This window comes from Suricata suricatta, chromosome 6 (genome assembly GCF_006229205.1).
Source record: "Suricata suricatta isolate VVHF042 chromosome 6, meerkat_22Aug2017_6uvM2_HiC, whole genome shotgun sequence".
Taxonomy (NCBI): Eukaryota; Metazoa; Chordata; class Mammalia; order Carnivora; family Herpestidae; genus Suricata; species Suricata suricatta.
Genome location: NC_043705.1, coordinates 88,383,120 through 88,404,979, shown reverse-complemented (window position 1 = coordinate 88,404,979; position 21,860 = coordinate 88,383,120). Strand labels below are relative to the sequence as shown.

The following is a 21,860-nucleotide window of genomic DNA, read 5'->3' as shown; positions in this document are numbered from 1 at the left end:
TTTGGGATAAGTTATCAATAAAAACAATCATTGCTGACAATATATATATAGCTCACAGCTGAGTATTACCCCAGAATTACCTACTCCAAACAGAATGCCTTCTCTGTAGGCCCAGACTTTTGAACAATATACTCCCAGTCCTCCACTGTTTATAGCCCTTTGTCTTTACACAAAGACAAACTGCTCTAATAGTGACCTCTAACACATCATCTTTGTAGGACTCTATAGGACTATTAGAAAAGAATCTTCACAGTCCATGGAGTTGCTGCAGGAGCGTTTACTAAACACCTGGAAGAGTGTAAGGCCTATGACTGGCCCTAGGGAGCAAAGGGTACAAGAGAGCCAACACGGTCCTTGATCCCCAGAAACTTCTAATTGAGGTAAGCAGATACAGCAAACCCAACAGAGATTTTAAGTATAAATTGACACACTGAGTGTTAGTGGAGTCTGTGAGCCCGTGCTTATATAAGCGCATAATAAGCCCTTTGCTTTTGCATGCGTGAAAAAAAAAATAAATAAATTGACACACTGAAAATCAAACAAAAGCTGAGACGTCAGACAACAGAAGAGTGACTAAAGTTAGTAAAGCAAAGGAGGAGATATTCTGAAGAAGATGTGTTCTGGGCAGGACATGGAATAGAAATAAAGGGCATCTTAAGAAATAGGAATGATATGAAAACAAGAATTAGTACAAGGTAAGCAGGAAATAACAAGTGGTTTTGCTGAGGTAGACTAGAGAACCAATGATGTGCGATGCCTAGACAGCAACAGTGACAACCTGATGGAAAGATCTGGGACTTTAGATTTCATACTGTAGGCTGATACAGCACATGAGTCATTCATCCAACAAATACTGAGTGCCTGTTACCTGCCAAGCAATGTTCCAGGTGCTAGGGTTAGGCTAGTGAACAAAAGAAGGCTGAAGGCTATTTTCTCATTTGTATACAGGGAGAATGCCAGGTATGGGGGGGGGGGGGCTGCTAAAATGTTTAACCAACTGAGCCACCCAGGCACCTGGGACCTGCTAAAATGATCGTCTGACTACAGCAATGGGAAGAATTGGATCTGAGAGTCCGTGGTCACCGGCCAGACCTAATGACAGATTATGGATGATGGAAAAGAACAAGGAAAGAAGAATCACCTAAATAGGAAATGAGAGTGACAGAGAATTTAGGATTACAAAGTTTTCTTAGTTTCTTAACTGCTTCAGGTTCGGTGAGATGCTTCAACTGAATTATGTGCCGGTAACTGAAAAGGCATATTGGGAAATGGGTAAACAGTGTTTAAGTAACAATCTCAGATGTACAGGTTTGCACATAAAAGCAGACATTTAAGAGAGCTCACTGGCTCTAGCTCTAAGCACTTCTCACACATTAACATTTAATCCCCACAATAGCCTTCTATGGCCAATCTATTCCACTCATTTTACAAATGAGAAAATGGAAGCAGAGGGGATCTGCTCAGGGTCAGACACAATAAGTGACAGATTGAAATAATCTGATTCCCGAAGAAGTTAAGTATGTAGCACAGGGACAAAACTACAAGGCTGGGTTCCTGAGTGGTATGGCTTATGAGAAGAAGGAAATGGACATGGAGGGAAAAAGGCAGAGGAAAATTAAGAAAAAAATTTTTTTAATATTTATATTTGAGAGTGAGAGAGGGTGACAAAGTGTAAGGGGGGAGATGCAGAAAGAGAGGGAGACATAGAATTTGAAGCAGGCTCCAGACTCTGAGCTGTCATAACAGCACAGAGCCCAACGTGGGGCTCGAAATCATAGACTGTGAGATCATGACCTGAGCCAAACTCCGATGCTTAACTGACTGAGCCACCCAAGCGCCCCATGCAAAGGAAAATTTTAGAGGGATGAAAAGCCGAACATGAATCACAAGGAGCTGGAAGCCAACAGCCCAGATGCAGCCCACACAACTGCCAGTGATGTGAATATAAGGTCAGAAAAGGAACTGGAAGATGAAGCAAAAGAAAATGGTGACTAAATTTCAGTGCTGTGAGGCCAGCAAATGTAGTGACAAAATGGACATTTTACTGTCACTGTCTCATCTACCATATTTTGAGAGGAATGTGTGAACAACAGGGAATAGTTATAAGATGGAGAGTTTTCCTCAAAGAAAGCCTGTGTGTTTAAATACAAGAAGGAAATAAACACTTTAAAAGTCAATGATGTAGGCATTTTTCTGCCTTTCTAAAGTCACTTTTAGTATGTTTGCATTTGTAATTTCCAGAATGTTTTTACTCACTGCCCGCTGGGCCCTGAGGGTATGGTTCATTTAGCACATCTTCACTAGTTCTAAAGAAGGGCTAGCAGGCTTGCTTACACTGCTCTCCAAGCAGCCTCAGTGGAAGGGCACTCCTGTCTTTTTTCCCTTCCCTTCACAAGCCCATCACAGGCTTCAAGTCCCAGCAGAGACAGATGGCCACCAGGATAGGCAACTGCCAGGCCATTACCTCCCCAGGTCAGGAAGGCCTGAAATCTCCCCATGACAGTAAGAAAGCTGCCAAGGCTCCACCTTCTGTTCTAATTTCATCCATAATTTTCTCAAGTTTTTATTTACCTTCTGTCTAGATGACTTGCTCAGATATTCTCTTCCTGGGTCAACTGTTTTCTATGGCTATTTTTAATGAGGCATCAAAATACTTCGTAAGAAAATTAAAAAGATAAAACCAGATTATACATAAAATAAGAAGGATGACTTTACTAAATGCCAGGAATGCTTTCTGAAGCAACCTTGCAGGTTAAAAAAAGAGGTCTTTTGCAGCATTCAAAGGCCTCCCTGCTTATCCCTCTATGCTCACTCTTAGAAGACTGCAGTCAGTCTTAATGGTTTCACTCCTTGAGACTCACATAGCTACATGAACAAATTTGTTTAATGTTTATTTCTCAGAGAGAGAGAGAGCACACAGGGGAGAGGCAGAGAGAGGGGGCCAGATGATCCAAAGCAAGCTCTCTGCTGTCCGCACAGAGCCCGATGCAGGGCTTAAACTCATGAACCATGTGATCATGACCTGAGCCGAAGTCAGACACTTAACTGACTGAGCCACCCGAGCCACCCAGGCGCCCCTACCTGAACAAATTTGTAAATGTTAAAAATAAATTTTTACATTAAGAAACTTCTGGAGATATGAAGGGTTATCTTGTGAGGATGGTTTCACGGGTGTATACATGTTAAAGCTGATCAAACTGTAAAGTGGTTGTACTTTAAATATGTGCAGTAAGTATACTTCAATATATGTCAGTACAGGTGAACTCTTACTATTTAAAATACACTGACAATCTGATATAGAGAACTGTCCTCCCAAAATTAATTAAGTGGGCAATGTCCTGGAACTGCAAGGCTTCTGTCACATCGATGGTCTCCTCCCAAGCTTGTAGAAATACGGTCTTTATTCTGGACCTTCCCTCCTCCTTTCCTTTCTTTTCTCCCTCCCTCCTTCACTCCCTCCTTCCTTCCCTCTCCTGACTTCTCTTTTCTAACTGACCCAGAAGGTATGAATTCTTTTTCAACAAATGTGACTTCCTATGGCACTGAAGGCCTGAACACATAATTGAGTTGGATGGGAGCACTGAAGTTACAGGAAGACTGTACAGGAGCAAAACAGCATGTTCATCCTATGATCTGGGAAGCCCACTGTCAAGTCTAATGGAGGAATGGAAGTCTGGAGGAGAAGCAGTGAATCTGATGGGAGGAAGAGTGGCTTTGGCACTGATAACATGCAAATTTTAATTTAGACCCTAATTTTGGAGATCTTCAGTCCGTTTCCTCAAGGACTACAGTACCTATCTCACAAAGCTCTTGTATGGATTAAATAATAAAACTCATGCAAAATTTCCTAACACATATAATAAACCCATTGAAAACAATAACGTTGGCTCCCTTCTCACACAAGTTTTAAATCTCAGAAGCAGACTTACAGGGGAGAGCTCACTCAGAGCAACATCATAAAGGATCAAAATAAAAAGTTTGAGTCCAATGCTTTATGCCTCATGGGGTCTTCTAATAAACCTGAATCGCGATAATGTCAAAAGGGCCATCAAAATTACCCTTCATTCAGATATGAGCAGTCTTTGAGGACTAACGTCACGCTCTCTCATGCAAACAACACTTTCCTGGGAATTATATTAAGCTTACATCTGACAGTCAGACTTTAAGAGATGCTACCAAGTTAGCTATTAAGACTGTGGCATTCAGAAGCACCAATTCTACCATGTCTTCTAGCAAGCATGTGAAAGGTGGCTTAGCTTGAATATATTGCTCAAGCCATCTGATGGTTAAACCATAATTAAGAGCCTGTGCAACATTTTGTCACATTTCTAAGGGGACAGTGATCTTCAGAGAAGCCTACTGATACAGGGACAATCTCCCACCTCAGCGATTTCAGGGCCTTGGTCACTCTTATTGGAGGAAAAAAAAAACAAAACACAGGTGGGTAACAGAAACAGAACAGGTAAGTTTACATTTTGTTTTATAAGTTTATTTTTATTTATCTTGAGAGAGATAGACAGCAAGTATGGGAGGGGCAGAGAAAGAGGGAGAGAGACAGAATGCCAGGTAGGCTCTGAACCATCAGCACAGAGCCCGATGTGGGGCTCAAATCTGCAGACCATGAGACCATGACCTGAGCGAAATCAAGTCAGATGCTTAACCAACTGAGCCACCCAGGTGCCCTGATAAGTTTACATTTTATAACCCCAAATCATTTTTGTTTCTTCGAGGATAGAGTGGAAATAATATACTAATATACTATTAATTAATTAATCGTTAGTCATTCATCAGATCCTTTATTAAGCTCCTGTTTCATTTCTAAACACAATAGTGTGGAGAAAATTCTGTCTCCATGTATGTGTAATATCTTCATGCTTTCATTCTTAAGCTTTATGATGATGACAAATTTATCAATTAAGTTTTTTAAGAGACAAATTCTGGGACACCTGGGTGGTTCAGTCGGTTAAGCATCTGACTTTGGCTCCGGTCATGATCTCACCATTTGGGAGTTTGAGCCCCACATCGGGCTCTCTGCTGTCAGCATGGAGCTTGCTTTGGATCCTCTGCCCCCCTCTCTTTCGGGCCCTCCCCGGCTTGCACTTTCTCTCTTAAAATAAATATTAAGAAAAAAAGACAAATTATTCTAGGGACCTTCGTGTATTTATTTATTTTTATTTTAGGGAGAGAGAAAGAGCAAGCGCCGACGTGGAAGAGGGGCAGAGGACGAGAGAGAGCGAATCTCAAGCAGGATCCATGCTCATCAGGGAGCCCAATACAGGGCACAATCCCAAGACCTGAGCCAAAATCAAGGGTCAGATACAACCAAATGAGCCACCTAGGCACCTTTATAGAGACCTTTAAAGGAACCAGAACTCATGGCCTGTTTTATTTATTTATTTATTTTTTATTTTGAGAGAGGAGAGAAAACATGAACAGGGGAGGGGCAGAGAGAGGGAGACACAGAATTTGAAACAGGCTCCCAGGCTGTCAGTGCAAAGCCTGACATGGGGCTCAAACTCACAAACCATGAGATCATGACCTGAGCTGAAATTGGACACTTTACAGACTAGGTCCCCCAGCCGTCCCATGGTCTGCTTCTTAGTGGGGCTCTCACTTAAGGGAAACAAAAACAAGGCCTACACATATGCATTTCCTGCCTGTCTAGGTCTTTGAGAATCCACCTGTTTCTCTTTAGTATTAATAGAAGTATACTGTGTTTCTGTGTCTTTTTTTCTCTAAAGATTTTAAGTAATCTCCACACCCAACGTGGGGCCTAAATCCACAATGGCAAGAGCAAGAGTCCCAGGCTCCAATGACCGAGCCGGCCAGGCACGCCAGTTTTAAAGTGTGGGAGCGACTAAAAATGGAATTAACATTGGAGATTATTTGTGTAGAGACACTTGACAAAACACAGAGATGAAATGACTCAACAGTGTCATTCAACTGCTTTGTTACTGTTAAATCCAGGACTGGAGTTCAAATCCCATGACATAAAACTTGGAAAAAGGACACAACCTTTGTGTTTCAGTTTCTTCACCTTTTTAAAATAGGGATTGTTGTAGGTGATTATTATAGGCATGAGGATTACATAACATCAGTTCAAACCATGAGTTATTAGTACTTTACTACTCTTGATTCTCAGTCCAGGTGTTCTTTTCATCATGTTGGCTCCCTCCACAAAGAAATGCTCTAATAAAGCTATTTATAAGTGCCTTTATTTTTAAAACCTTACATTGCATTATACATAGTTTGATTTATTCACATTTGGCATTATTTTGAGATAAGACCAGAAAAAAGGAAAAAAAAAATTCTGGGCAACTCTTTTCCCACCTATATTTTGAAGGTGATTTAAAAAAGTTTTTAAAGAATTACCCCTTTCTATCTCCCGTATCCCTAAGCATGAAAAAGGACAAAAGAAATGGACCTTCAAAAGCATAACTGAATACCTGGCAATGTTTAACCACGAGAAGAATAATAAAGTTGGAGTTAAGTCTATAAGAGAAAAGTACACGTTTGAATAACAGTGAGCAGTTACTCCTTTTATACAAAAAAGGTTAAGAGGGGAGATTTTACATGTGAATTGGGAGAGAAATGGAAACCATATTTAATTGTAGATGCTAAAGAAATAACTACCTTTCTAGAAAATTATAAGGTAGGAAGAGAGAGTAGCCAAATTTAAAATTCCTTTTTAATTTTCTATATAATAATTCTAATAGGCATTAAATGCTCACCTTTATAAAACAGATACTGTTTCTGAACAAGCTTTAACTGAAAATTACTGAATAGTAACTATGAGCCAGATTCTGTGAAAAATAAAAAGTAATAACCACCTTTTAAAAAAGATGTCATTTAGGGGTGCCTGGGTGGCTCGGTCAGTTAAGCAACTGACTCTGGATTTGGGCTCAGGTGATGAACTCATGGTCCGTGGGTTCAAGCCCCACTTTGGGCTCTATGTTAACAGCACAAGTCTGCTTAAGATTCTCTCTCCCCTCTTCTCCTCTACTTGTGCTCTGCTCTCTTTCTCTCTAAATAGATAAACTTTAAAAAATAATAAAATAAGGGACACCTGAGTGGCTCAGTCAGTTAGATGTCCACTTTTGACTCAGGTCATGAGCTCACAGATTGTGAGTTCAAGACCCATGTTGGACTCTGTGCTGACAGCTTCGAGCCTGGAGCCAACTTCAGATTTTCTGACTCCCTCTCTCTCTCTCTCTCTGCCCCTCCCAGCTTGTACTCTCTCTCTCTCAAAAATAAACATAATAATAAATGATTTTTTTTAAATTTTTTTTCCTGGTTTTTAATTATTTTTGAGAGCCAGAGAGAGACAGCGTGAGCAGAGGAGGGTCAGAGAGAGAGGGAGACCACAGAATCCGAAACAGGCTCCAGGCTCTGAGCTGTCAGCACAGAGTAAGACCCGGGGCTCGAACCCACTAACTGTGAGATTATGACCTGAGCCGAAGTCAGATGCTTAACTGACTGAGCCACCCAGGTGCCCTAATAATAAATAATTTTAACTAATCTCTACACCCAATGTGGGGCTTGAACTCACAACCCCAAGATCAAGAGTCACCCCTTGCACCAACTAAGCCTGGCAGATACCTCACACCTTAAAAAAATAAAACAAAACAAAACAACCTGTTTATGCTAATTTGGGTAAGCCATTTAATTTGTAACCTAGTTTTACTGGCAAAATACTGTGTTGAGAATGTTTTTATGATTTTTAGGTAATGCCAAAATTACCTATTAGAAAAAGGTGATACTCTTTTAAGAAATATAGGACCATAAGTAAAAAATGTCTAAATCATGAAAAATAAAGCTCTGAGGAGCCTGGTTGGTTCAGGCAGTTAAACATCCAACTTCAGCTCAGGTGATGATTTCTAAACACTCGTGAAGCTTCTTGGAAGCACAGTTAATTCAGAAAATTAACAGAGATTTGGACAACTGGGAAGGATACTAAGTTAAATATCTTTATTTGAAAGGAGTCAAAGGACATAAAGCAGGTGATTCAACAGTGAAAAGCAGTGTTCTGAAAATGCAGACAAAGGGGGATATTGAAAAAGAAACAATGAAGATATAAATGAACAGAAAAAGATACAAAAGAATGCAGGTGATTATAAAGAGGGCTAACTTAGAAAAATATTAATTTGAAAAACTGAAGAGAAAAACTTATAAGTACAGTTATCAAAAGAACAAAGAATATAAAATTAACACACAAAGCTCAGTATACCATGAAAAATACTGAAGTGTTTCTAATCAGAGACCAAGCAAAAGGATGTGCATGGGCCCAGCAGGTATGTGTCCTTGGAAATACTCAAAGCTAATGGTGGTCCTTAGAGTCACATTCCTGAGCGAAGGAAAAAGGGTCTTCATAATGCTTGGGCCTGCAACCATAGAAAACTGTCCTTCAAAACATGTGATGACTTCTATGTTTAGTTTTGTTCATTATGCTAAAAATAGGCTTGATGGGAAAGTGTAATGACTAAAGGAGCATCCACTGAGTCTCTAAGGCTTCTGAGATCTAAATTTGAGACTACTTGTCTAGCTCTAGTAGGAAAAAAATAAAGTAGAAGCTCTGAAAGAGTGAGACTGGGAGTGGAGGGCCCTTGATGAAGTAGGAGAAGAAAGTTTCTGAGTATGTAAGTTAGAAAATACAGGTTATCAAGCACTCTCTTTCTTGAGATTAAAAATAATAATTTTTTTTCATTTTTATTTATTTGACAGAGAGAGAAAACACATGAGTGGGGAAGAGAGAGAGAGGAAGAGAGGGACAGAGAGAGAGAATCCCAAGCAGGCTCTATGCTCAGTGCAGAGCCCGATGCAGCGTTTGATCCCACAACCCTGGGACCGTGACCTGAGCCAACCAGGCACTCCCAAAATATTTAAAACAAAAACCTAGCTGGCTCAGTGGGTGGACCATGCAAATCTTGATCTCAGGGTCACGGGTTCAAGCCTTATGTTGGGCATAGAGCTTATTTAAAAAAAAACACATAAAAAATATAAACATACAAAGTGAATCCATCTCCAACTGAACAACATATAAAGAATGAAAAAGGAATGTTCCTCTTTGATGGGAGTGGGGAAAGGAGAATAATGCACAGCAAGCAGAAGGAACACTTCCCATTTGGTTTCTTGCTATAAGAAAGGACTGACTTGCATTCCCCTTTGTCCATGAGGACCCACAGACCTACCATGTGGTAATGTTATGTTTGCACCATCAATGATTGCTTGTGCCAGTTCATGATCATTGCTCTCAAAAGCATGTGCTGCTGCCTTCAATGCATCCCAGATCTCTTTACGGCCTTCAAAAGCGGGTGCAGTATCCCAAAATTCATCCCTCTTGCTGCGCAGCTGTCCATCTGTCATGGGATAATCACTTTTCCATTTGGGTTTCTCCTTTTTCAAAGGCTGGTTACGACCTAAAGCAACTGAGAAGAAAAATAAAAAGCTGATAAAAAACCAAAATTTATAAACAATGTGTCAAAAGTTGTCTGGTCTGTCCTCTTTGATTCACTAATTAAAATTAGAGCTACAAGTCTGCCTAATAGTTACTCTTTTTTTAAGTTTATTCATTTATTTTGAGAAAGGCAGAGCATGAGTAGGGGAGGGACAGAGAGCGAGAATCCCAAGCAGGTTCCGAGCTGTCAGGACCGAACTCCTGAAATCATGAGATCATGACCCGAGTTGCTATCAGTAACCAAATGAACCACCCAGGTGCCCACCTACTAGTTACCTCTTGCATTTTGAAATCTCCCCATTTAAAAAATTTTTAATGTTTTTATTTATTTTTGAGAGAGACAGAGAGACACCATGAGTGGGGGAGGGGCAGAGAGCGAGAGGGAGACACAGAATCCAAAGCAGGCTCTAGGCTCTGTCTGCGCTGTCAGCACAGAGCCCAACACAGGGCTCCAACTGCAAGGTCATGACCTGAGTTGAAGTTGGACGCCTAACCGACTGAGCCTCCCTGGCACCCGTGAAATTCCCTATTTTAGAACTGCAAGAGAAAATGGGGACATTAGTAGGCTCTATCCAAAATGTCCAGTGACAAGTAAGTAATTCTTTCCAACTCAGTTATGCCTTCTCCCCAGGATGATTTCAAAAAATTACCCAGGAAAAGAGCAATAAGAGTTTCATCAAACAATAAATGGCAGGATTTTAAAGAGTCAAAGGATGACATAAAAGAGTGGTAAGATATTAGAAAAAATGAAGTAGCAACATTAGCTGGACTCTCAGGACTCTGGACCTATGAAGCGAGAAACCAGGCACTGAGCAGTCTTCAAGAAGGGAAAGACTGCTTTGTGGTGTCCAAAGGAGGAACAGTCAAACCAGGCAAGAATGTGTAAATATTTTGAAAATATTTACCTATACAGGAGCTTATTTTGAAAATGGTGAGGGAGAAGGTCAGAAATCAGTGCTTCACTTTTTGGAGAAAATAGGGTTGAATAGGTGATCCTTGATAATGAACCAAGGGAGAAGATCCTAACTATAAGAGGCAGAAAAAAGTAGGTAAGAGTCCACTCTTCTCTTGCTGAAAAGGCAGCATAGCTCCTTAGAGAACGTCACACAGGAGCAGTGCCAGAACAAGTCCGATGTAACTTGTCTGCACCCGGATAGAGACTCACCTGGCCTATGATCATGATCCCATACTGACATGCAGAGCCACTCTTAATCTTATATGGAGCCACGGGTAAGAAGTAGTTTGATAGATGGAAAAATAAGTAAAACGAAAATTGAAGCTTGATGGAGCCTTGGATAAGAGTGGGTGGAAAGTAAATGACAGAGTGGTGGGAAGGAGAGGGTGTACATCAAAATTCAATGTTCTATATTTAATAGCAGAAAGAATACTAATTTAAAAGAAATTATTTTCAAAATGGTTCTAAAGAGGCCATGAAATTAACCACTCCCTTACTGGCCCAGACCCAAATGAAATTTGAGCTCTTCATTATTCTAGTCCTTTGGCAATCTGTATACCCTACACCAAACTATGTTCCTGATGACAGAACTAATACTGCAAAGTGTATCTGGTTTGACACTTGGATTAGACCATGCTCTCTCCACCCAAACTGGCCATTTTGTCTCAAAGTAGCACACATCAGATCTCATCCTCTACCTGCAGAAGGGCCCATCATGCCACTGCCAGCTGTTTTCTCTTAAAACATTCAGTGTTTTGACTCCTTGTACTTTTTGGCTCTGTAACTTAACTTATCCTAGTAAAACCCCAACCAGTTGAGTTCTAAAAGGGTATGGACAGCAGAGGAGAAAAGCTGTTTAGTAGCAAAGCTGGAAATAGAATCCATGTCTCTTTAACAAGTATTTACTGAACATCCACTAAGGGTAACACTATAGGTGTGCATATCAGGTTCAATTCAAATGTGAGAAATACAATCTATACTAATGATTTTCCCTTCCATCTTCCAAATATTAAATGTATACAGAGCATTATTCTCTAAAAGGTGTTCAGAATATGTCAGATAATCACAATCTACCCTCTACTGACTCTACCAAAAGGTAAAATGAAAGGCAAAATTTATTTTCTGCTATATTAGACTTTAGATACGTCAGAAATAATTTAGGGACAAACACTTATTATTACTTTACTGGACAGGGAGTAGAGGACAGGATACAATAGGTAAATACTTTTTTTTTTTTTTTTAAGTAGGCTTCACGCCTAGCACGAAGCCCAAAGTAGGGCTTGAACTCAGGACCCTGAGATCAAGAACTGAGCTGAAATCAAGACTCAGATGGTCAGATGCTTGGGCGCCTGGATGGCTCAGTCAGTTAAGCGTCCAACTCTCGATTTTGGTTCAGCTTGGGTTGTAATCTCATGGTTCATGGATTCAAGATGCATACTGGGCTCTGTGCTGAAAAGCATGGAAGCTGTTTGGGTTTCTCTCTCTGCCCCTCCCTGCTCATGTGCTCTCTCTTTCAAAATAAATAAATAAAACTTAATAAAAAAAAAGTCAGAAGCTCAATGGACTGAGCCACCCAGGCACACTGGTAAATACTTATTTGAATAGGTATTTATTCAACATTCAAAAGAATATTATTCAAAGTTATCTATTCAATAATCACATACGATACCTATCTGAATAAAGTTTAGACTCTTCCTGACTAGTTCTAGAGAACTGTCTATAATTCTGTCATTGTGAGAGAATATCAAAGCAAAGGCAGACACAACAAAACCTAAACAATCTCACTACCTACACTCAAGAAACCAAAAGAGACCCTCAAATAGAGGGACTGAAAAGAGAAACAATCTCATAATAAAGGAAGGAAATACTTTGGAGAAAGTAAAAGCCCCTTCCTTACAAATATGAGGAAGCTTTATTTTACCTCCCCCCACATACAGAAGGCATAAGAACATCATCCCATTAGAAAGACGCGATACATTTTGCTTAAGGATAATCACTCCAAATCCATTTCAAATCTATAAGCTGTAAAGCTCCAAAGTAATTACTTTATGTAAAAGCAAGTAAGACAAATAAATACTTGTGATATTAAGTAAGCCTCCTTTTCTCTGTCTAGGTCTCTCTTTTTCTCTATATCACAAACATATGTAATAAAGAATGCCTGTCTATTAAGTGCCCATTATTAAGAAACTTAAGCCTTTACAACATACTATTTTAGTGAAACCCCTGAGCAATGCAGATTTTTCACTATAAAATATGAGGTTAAAAGCTTCATTTTAAACTAAATGCAGTTTATTGCCTAACTTATCTTTGTTAAATAAACCAGAGAAAAAATGGATATTTAGCAAAAGCATTTAAATTATGCTTTTATGAAAACTTGAAAATATTTAGGGTTTTATGAGGACTTAATATCTGTAAAACACCAATAAAAATGATTAGTATGTAATAAAACTACAAATAAGTGTTTGCTAAGTAAAAATAAATTTGGAAATGCTATATAAAAATCAAAAACCTTAAAACATTTTTGCAAAAATACACAGTCTAAGTCTTTTTTCATTTCATACCTTCTGAATAGAACCTGACATTCTGACAATTTAACATAAAGTACTCTTTTAATTTTTAGAAGAAATGTTCTATGATTGTCATGTTCTTCCTATGTATTCATCAGACTATTTTTTTAAGAATTGGTCACCAAATGTGCTATGGTTTTAGCCAGTATTATAAATCCATATTTCTGAAAATATCTGGACATAGAAATGAGTCTAGCAGCTAAGAAGCTATTTTTAACCAAGTCAACCATTTTCAATTATGAAGAAAAAGATGTAAACTATATATACTCAATTAGATTACATTGTATGCTGTGAAACTTTCAGATTTACCTGTTCCGCACATCAATCTGTCTCCTGATACCAAGAGATATGTTCATTATCATTCATATATCTGGGACTAAGTACTGTATTATGCTCTAACAATGAATTTAAAGACCGGAAGCAATTCTTATTCCCTAAATTTCTATTTTAAGTCCCTTAAATTGCAGGCAATCAACCACACTGAGTTTTTTATTCCATGGTTTAACATACAACAAGATTAATGAAGAAATCTAATTTTATTATTTCAGAAAATACCCTTCTTCCCCCATCAGTCAACACTGCCCCAAACTCACCTATTGAGAAGCCTCTTTTTAAAAACAAATTCTTTAATGTTATTTTGAGAGAGAGAGAGAGACGGAGAGAGAGAGAGAGACATACACACACACACACACACACACACACACACACACACACACAGAGTGTGAGCTGGGGGGGCGGGGGAGGGGGGGGCGGCATCGCGCAGACATAGAATCCAAAGCAGGCTCCAGGCTATGAGCTGTCCGCACAGAGCCCGAATCAGGGCTTGAACCCACGAACCGTGAGATCACGACCTGAGCTGAAGTCAGATGCTTAACTGCTTAAGGGACTGAGCCACCCAGGAGCCCCTGAGAAGCCTCTAAATCACATTCATCTACTTATCTTACCTTTCCTTATAACTGTTCAACACTTCTTCCCAATCTGACAGATCTAACATGCAGAAAACGCAAGAAAGGTTTGCTTCTCAGATCCAAATAGCAACATAATCTTATTTATTTTTACTCTACAATTGAATGAATTTTGCACAAAATTCCTTTTGACATTTTACTGATAAAAAATAATGATTTCCAAAATGAAGTATGTTGATAGTCATTTTCCTGCTTGTGGTCCTCCCTTTTGGTTCCCAGATTTAACATCAGGATCCTTCAAATGAATAAAGGAGAAGCCATAATGTATAAGGAAGGTAAATATCAAGGTATGACTCACATAATAATAGCTTTAACAGATTGAAAACTAGAGCATCAGTTTTGCTAACATAACAGCCTAAGGGAAAAGACTGAATATTTAAAGAGATCACCATCAAAGGACAAAATGTTGTTTAACAGAATTCTGAAAACATGAAAGCAGCAAGGAATAGGACTGGGATACTGTTCCTATATTTAGATTGAGTCTGAAGATCATGAAAATGAAAGGGAAATTTTTGTTACTCCCAAGAGTTAAGAATAGATCCTATAGAACTCTTCCCTAACAGATGGTCTAGCCTAAAAGGATACTCATATTTTATTCTCATGTAAATTTAGAATGCACTACACACACACACACACACACACACACACACACACACACACACACCATACATTCCCTTTACCTAAAGCAACTGTCAAAATAAAAATAGGGATGGGGGATTAAAATGCTTAGGCTAAGAGCATCAACATGGCCAACTGTCAAAACCATACCCATAACTTCTCTAATATCTGAGAATTTAGATGTGGAAGAGACCTTAGACAGTGCCAGCCGACTTTACTATTTGACACGAAGGGAAGTAAGACCTAAAGAGGTTAAACGACGTGCTCAGGATCAAAAAGAGGCAGGACTAGAACCCAATGACCAGATTCAAAGTCCAGAGTTCTCTTTCCATTATAGCACTCCAGGTCTTACTTAGGCTGAGAAATGTATTTTCTTTTACATACCACATCAATCACAAGCTTCATTTAAAATAAAGCATGTGTTGAGTCGTTTTTCTAGCAGCACTGATCCATCTTTCACAGACTTATTTTAGGACCAAGGGAATGTCTCTGGAGAAAGAAAAAGTTAACTGAGCAGTACCAAATCCCCAGTCTTATTCAATCTACCACCTAATTCATTTCTTTGAAAATATCATGCTCACCAAAGAGGAATTCTACAATAAAGGAGGAGCTAATGCAGTTTTCTAGTCTGTCAGCTTCAACTTATAAGTTCTCATCATCTATAGCAGATTAGGCACTAAAGATCACATGTATGCATACTTATCTACATAAGTTAAATATACCATTTTTAATGCTACTATTTTAGAAAAACAAGAATTTTGACCATGGTTTCATCCTACAGTTTATAAAATTAAATTAAGCAGTTAATTTTACAGATACAATATAAGATATAATTTAAAATTTTTTAAATTTGTTTTTAAATTTATTTTTGAGAGACAGAGAGAGACAGCATGAGCAGGGGAGGGTCAGAGAGGGGGTTACAGAATCCAAAGCAGGCTCCAGGCTCTGAGCTAGCTGTCAGCACAGAGCCCGACGTGGGGCTTGAACCCATGAGCTGTGAGATCATGACCTGAGCAAAAGCCAGCCACTTAACCAACTGAGCCACCCAGGCACCCCTAAGATATAATTTTAAAGACATATATGTAATTTCTAATGTTGTCTGAGCTAGCTTTATTGAGGGGGAAAAAATAAACATAATGACTTTCTGGCCCTGTTTTTCAGAGTATAAATCCACTTACCAATGGCCTGAGCATACACAACAGGCAAAAGAAAAGCCAACTCAGAACAAAGTATGCCCAAAGACTTTTCTTAATGGGTGAGTCTTATTAAAAATGTTACAAAAGCATACAATTAAATCCCACAAATGTACACCGAAAGCCCCAACTTTATTTAGAAGGCTAAAATTACATAAAATTGGAGCTAAGAATATGGTCCCTTAACAGAAGCCCACTGTACTTTCTAAAGTAATAAACGTTATTTCCTACTGGGTGGGGGGAATGGCTTTATCTAGAATTACATTCTTTGGAATCCAGGGACCTTCACTTCTATCAAATTATGGGTAATTCAAGGAGGGGAAGCATACTAAGTCAAGGTGCCCATCATCTCCACAACTATTTAACATTATTTTGAAAAGTGTTAGCCAACACAATCAGTACAAAGCAATCAGAGGCACAAGAACCAGAAGGGAAGAAGTAAAACGATCTCTAATTGCAGTGTGATCGGAAAATACAAGAAAACCAGTACAAGAAAATGATGAGAAAAATCAATATAGTAATGGGACATAAAATGTAAGCCTTATATACATAAAACACCCAGCTAGAAGATATAATGGAAGAAAAGGTCCCCTTTATAACAGTTATAGAAAAGATACAATATTTTAAATGCAACACCTATTATCAGGATGTATTTTTTTTAAATTTTTTTCTAATGTTTTATTTATTTTTAATACCGAGAGAGAGCATGAGAGGGGGAGGGGCAGAGAGAGAAGGAGACACAGAACTGGAAGCAGGCTCCAGGCTCTGAGCTAGCTGTCAGCACAGAGCCCGACGCGGGGCTCGAACCCACGAACGTGAGATCTGACCTGAGCCGAAGCCGGAGGCTTAACCGACAGAGCCACCCAGGCGCCCCAGGATGTATTTTTTAAACTCTTAAAAAACCCCAAAGTAGACCAGGCTTGAACAAGATGAAGACATCTCATATACTTGGACATTAACATTCTAAATACGCTAATTCTTACCAAGTTATCTACACTTAATATGCTTCCAATGAAAATACTTTTTAAAAAACTTCCTGAAGCTAGATGAGATTTTTTTTAAGTTATTTATTTTGTGAGAGAGGGAGCAGAGGAGGGGCAGAGAGAGAAGGGGAGAGAATCCCAAGCAGACTCCAAGCTCAATGCAGAGCCCAACATGGGGCTCCATCCCATGACCATAGGATCATGACCTGTGTAGAAATCAATAGTTGGACACTCAATCAACTGAGCCACCCAGGTGCCCCAAAGTTGTGACAATTCTTTCAAATGGTTCAGCTGTTGAAAGGGGGAGTGTGCCTAACTACACACACACACACACACACACACACAAGAAAAATGGAAATGTAGCAAAATGTTAACTACTAAATTTACATGGGAAGTACAAGAATATTCATTGTACTATTTTTTCAGACTTGAATATTTTCACAATAAATCTTTTTTAGTAAAAACCTAAATGGTGAGAGGCAGTTAAGATCTGATTTCAATATTTAAGGCACTGATCAGTTCTTGATACTCATCATTATGCTTACATAATTGTTTAAGTTCCCCATGTTTGATTATAATAAAGGATCAAAGAATTCTAAGTGTATTCTACCAAGGACATCATTCAGAAGCTAAATCTGTGCTACTCAGACTTCTAGTTTCCGAGTTCTATTTATATATGTATGGCTTTTAGGCATTTGCCTAATCTACTCTTATATATTCCTAAGTCCAGATTCCAGTGCCTATCCTTGAGAAAATAATAAAAAGCAGAAACCAAAGAAATTGAAAACAGAAACAGAGAAAAACCGTAAAGGCAAAAGCTGATTTAAAAAATCAATCAATTGATAATCCTCTAGTCAGAATGAACAAGGGAAAAAAAAGACAAAAATTACAACCTAAGAATGAAAGAGGTGATACCACTATAGATCCAGCAGATATTTAAGGGATAATGAAAGAGTATTTCCACAGGAAAAAAGGGGTAACTTGACTAGCTCTATGTGTACTAGAGATATTGAGTTTGTCTTTAAAACCTCCCCAACAAAGGAAGCTCCAGACCCAGATGGGATTATTGAATTCTACCAACATAAAGAAGAAATTATAGGGGGCTCCTGGTGGCTTAGTTAAGCCTCAGACTTTGGCTCGGGTCATGATCTCATGGTTTGTGGGTTTGAGCCCCACACCGGGTTTTGCGCTGTCAGTGTGGAACCTGCTTTGGATTCTCTATCTCCCTCTCTCTCTGCTTCTCCCCCACTCAAAAATTAAACATTAAAAAAATAAAAATAAAAAAGAAATGATACTGATTACTCACACTTTCATAAAACAAAAGAGAAAGGAATATTCCCTAATTCAATTTATGGGGCCACAACTGCAAAAAATAAAATATAAAAAAACTATAAACAAGTATTTTTCATAAGCTTAGGTGCAAAGATGAAATAAAGACCTAATCAGCCATATAAAGACTGAAAGAATTTATCACCTACATACCTGCACCCAAATATTACAAAGTACTTTGGGCAGAAAGAAAATGGTAACAGATGGAAATCTAAATCTACACAAAGGAATGGCGATCACTAAAAATGATTAACTACATGGTCAAATATAAAAGACATTTTAAATTATTATTCAAACCTCTTTACAAAAAATTGAGTGATGGAGCACCAGGGTGGTTCCGTAGGTTGAGTGTCCAACTCTCGATTTCGGCTTAAATTATAATCTCGCAGTTTGTGGGAATCAAGCCCGGCGTCAGTGGGGAGCCTGCTTGGCTTCCTCTCTCTCTGCCTTTCCCCTGCTCTCTATCTCTCAAAATAAATACATAAACCTAAAAAAAAAAAAAATTGAGTGCTATCACCAGAAAAGGTAGAGTAGATTTTTTTTTTTTAACGTTTTGAGAGCACACGCTAGCTAGCCAGCATGAGCACACATGGGTGGGGGCAGGAGAGGGGTGAGGGGCAGAAACAGGGAGTCAGAATCCAAAGCTGGCTCCAGGCTCTGAGCTGTCAGCAGAGCCAGACATGGGGCTCAAGCCCACAGACTGTGAGAAATCATGACCTGGGCCGAAGTTGGATACTTAATCAACTGAGTCACTCAGGTGCCCCCAAGGACTACTGAAAATCTTCTCTATAAATACCATGAGAACATTGGCAAAAATTGTCAAAATAAACTTCAGAAATCTGGAAATTAAGCAAAGACTTCTTATAATCCAAGGAGCATTTACTACTTATTTAAGAAAAAGTGCTGATTTTTGGTAAAAAAACCATGAGTACTGTAGTATTTTAACATGCCCTAGACCAATTCCCCTCTTCCCAGCTCCAAGACAGCCTTGAAAACAGACAGCAATCACAGTGAAAGCCACCAGCCCCACAGCCACAGGAGGGGTCTGAATGGGGTTGGAGCTCTTGAAAAGCCCCAATCACAAAAACAAACAAACAAACAAACAAAAAACCTGTCATTTTTGGCCTATGTGGAAGTTCTTTGGGAAATATTACTCATAGGGCCTGTCTTTATGACCTAATTTATAGCTCTCTCAGGATGAACAGCCTTTTCCTGGGGTCATTTGTCAAAAACTATATGCAGAAATTGTTTAACACTACACCTGCAAGAGGCAGTGAAACAGTGGGGCAAGCAAGAAGGTAATCAAAGCTGGGGAATGAGCTGCCCAGAAAAACTGATGTATTTCTGGGAATCTAAAAGGCTGCACATGCATAGAACTATGCATATTCAAGGACTGTGTACATGTTCAGGAAAGACAAAGAGAATATCCTAAGGTCTCATTTCTAACTGACATTGAAGCGCCATACAAGTAGGAAATAAAGGTTAAGGCATTGCAGTACACTGCCTGAGTTTTACTATTATACTTTTTAATGTCTTTTATTTATTTTAGAAACAGAGAAACAGTGCGAGCAGGGGAGGGTCAGAGAGAGAGGGAGATACAGAATGTGAAGCAGGCTCCAGGCTCTGAGCTAGCTGTCAGCACAGAGCCCGATGCAGGGCTTGAACCCACAAAACGTGAGATCATGACCTGAGCCAAAGCCGGCGCTTAACCGACGGAGCCACCCAGGTGCCCCACTGAGTTTTAAAGGTGAGCCCCAATATGAACACAAAGCCACGTAGCAAAGAACAGAATTCTTGGTCCTGCACTTTTAAGGAAATATGTCCACGGGGCACCTGGGTGGCTCAGTCGGCTAAGCCTCTGGCTTTGGCTCAGGCCAGATCTCACGTTTGTGGGTTCGAGCCCCGCATCAGACTCTGTGCTGACAGCTAGCTCAGAGCCTGGAGCCTGCTTCTGGTTCTGTGTCTCCTTCACTCTCTGCTCCTCCCCCTCTCATGCTCTGTCTCTCTATCAAATTAAATAAAACATTAAAAAAATTTTTAAAAAAAGGAAATATGTCCAACCATATTAGCATATTAGCTCACCACTAAAATAAGCAAGGACTTCAGTGGCCATATCTAACAAAGAATACAAACTTTATAGAGAATCTGAAACCAAGGGCTGTCATGTATTATCTTAAATATTCAGTTTTCAACCAAAAAAATTATGAGACATGCAAAGAATGTATGGCCCACACACAGGGGAGGGGGCAGCAGATAAAAGAAACTCTCACTGAGAAAGTCCAGACACTGGACTTACCCAAAGAGTTTAAGTTAGCTATCTTAAATATGTTCAAAGAACTAGAGAAAACCAGGTGTAAAGAACTAGAAGAATGAGACTGTCTTAATAAAGAGAAAGAAATTACTATTTTTAAAAATCTGAGTATAGTTGACACACAATATTACATTACTTTCAGGTGTACAATACTGATTCAACATCTCTACTCCTTAGGCTATGCTCACCACAAATGTTGGCTACATGTGTCACTATGTGATGCTACTATAGTATCACTGACTGTATGCCCTATACTGTGCATTTTTTTCCTGTGATTTACTCTTTCCATAACGGAAGCCTGTAGCTCCCACTCGCCTTTACCCATTTTGCTTCCTCCACTCCTCAAGAGACAGAAATTATTTTTAAAATCATAAAGTCCAAAGTGCAATAACAGGGACACCTAAGTCGGTCAGTTAAGTGTCCAACTTCAGCTCAGAACATGACCTCGCAGTTCGTGGGTTCGAGCTCCATGTCGAGCTCTGTGCTGACAGCTCAGAGTCTGGAGCCTGCTTCAGATTCTGTTTCCCTTCCCTCTCTCTCTGCCCCTCTCCTGATCATGTGCTCCCTCTCAAAAATAAATAAACATTAACAAAAAGAAAACAAAGTGCAGAAACAAATGCAAAATTCACTGGAGAAACATAATAGCAGATTTGAGCAGGCAGAAGAATCAGTGAACATGAAGATAGGTCCTTTAACTTCATCTATCCTGAGGAACATTAAAAAAAAAATTAAAGAAAATGAGCACTCTCAAGAGATCTTGATAATTGTATAACCATCAAGATTACCAATAAGCATACACATAATCTAAGTACTAGAAGAAGAGACAGAAGGGGCACCTGGGTGGCTTAGTTGTTTAAGGGTCCACCTCCTGATTTTGGCTCAGGTCATGATCTCACAGTTTGTGAGATCAAGCCCCATGTGGTGCTCTGCACTGATAGCAAGGAGCCAGCCTGGGACTCTCTCTGCCACTCCCTTGTGCTCAGGTGTGCTCTCTCTCTCTCAGATAAATAAACGTGGAGGAGGAGACAAAAAGGTAGTTACAGGAAAATAATGGCCCAAAACTTCTTATATATAATGGAATACATTGATCTACATATGTAAGAGATCCCTACCTAGACACATAATAAAATAGTCAAAAGCCAAATACAAAGAGAAGACCTTTAAAAATATATATTTTATTTTTATTTAAGTAATCTCTACACCCAAGGTGGGGCCCTAACTCATGACCCTGAGATCAAGGGTCTCATGCTTTTCCCACGGAGCCTCCTGGGTGCCCCAGAGAGAGGAAATATTGTCGTTTCCTTTTTTAAATTTTATTGTTTTAATATTGTTGTTTTTCTTTTATGTATTTTGAGAAAGAAACAGCATGAGCATGGGAGGGCAAGACAGGGAGAGGGAGAGAGAGAGAGAGGGAGAGGGAGAGAGAGGGAGAGAGTGAGAGAGAGGGAGAGAGGGAGAGAGGGAGAGAGGGAGAGGGAGAGGGAG

General features: G+C 39.4%; 1 protein-coding gene across 4 annotated transcripts in view; it reads right to left on the bottom strand.

Annotated features, from left to right (window-relative positions):
* Positions 1-21,860, bottom strand: part of UBTD2 (ubiquitin domain containing 2) — a 60,003-nt gene that overhangs the window by 8,951 nt on the left and 29,192 nt on the right. For all 4 annotated transcript variants that reach the window (XM_029942856.1, XM_029942857.1, XM_029942855.1 and 1 more), the window contains exon 2: positions 9,189-9,425. In XM_029942856.1, the coding sequence (XP_029798716.1) occupies positions 9,189-9,425 (237 nt within the window). The remainder of the gene's footprint in view (positions 1-9,188; positions 9,426-21,860) is intronic.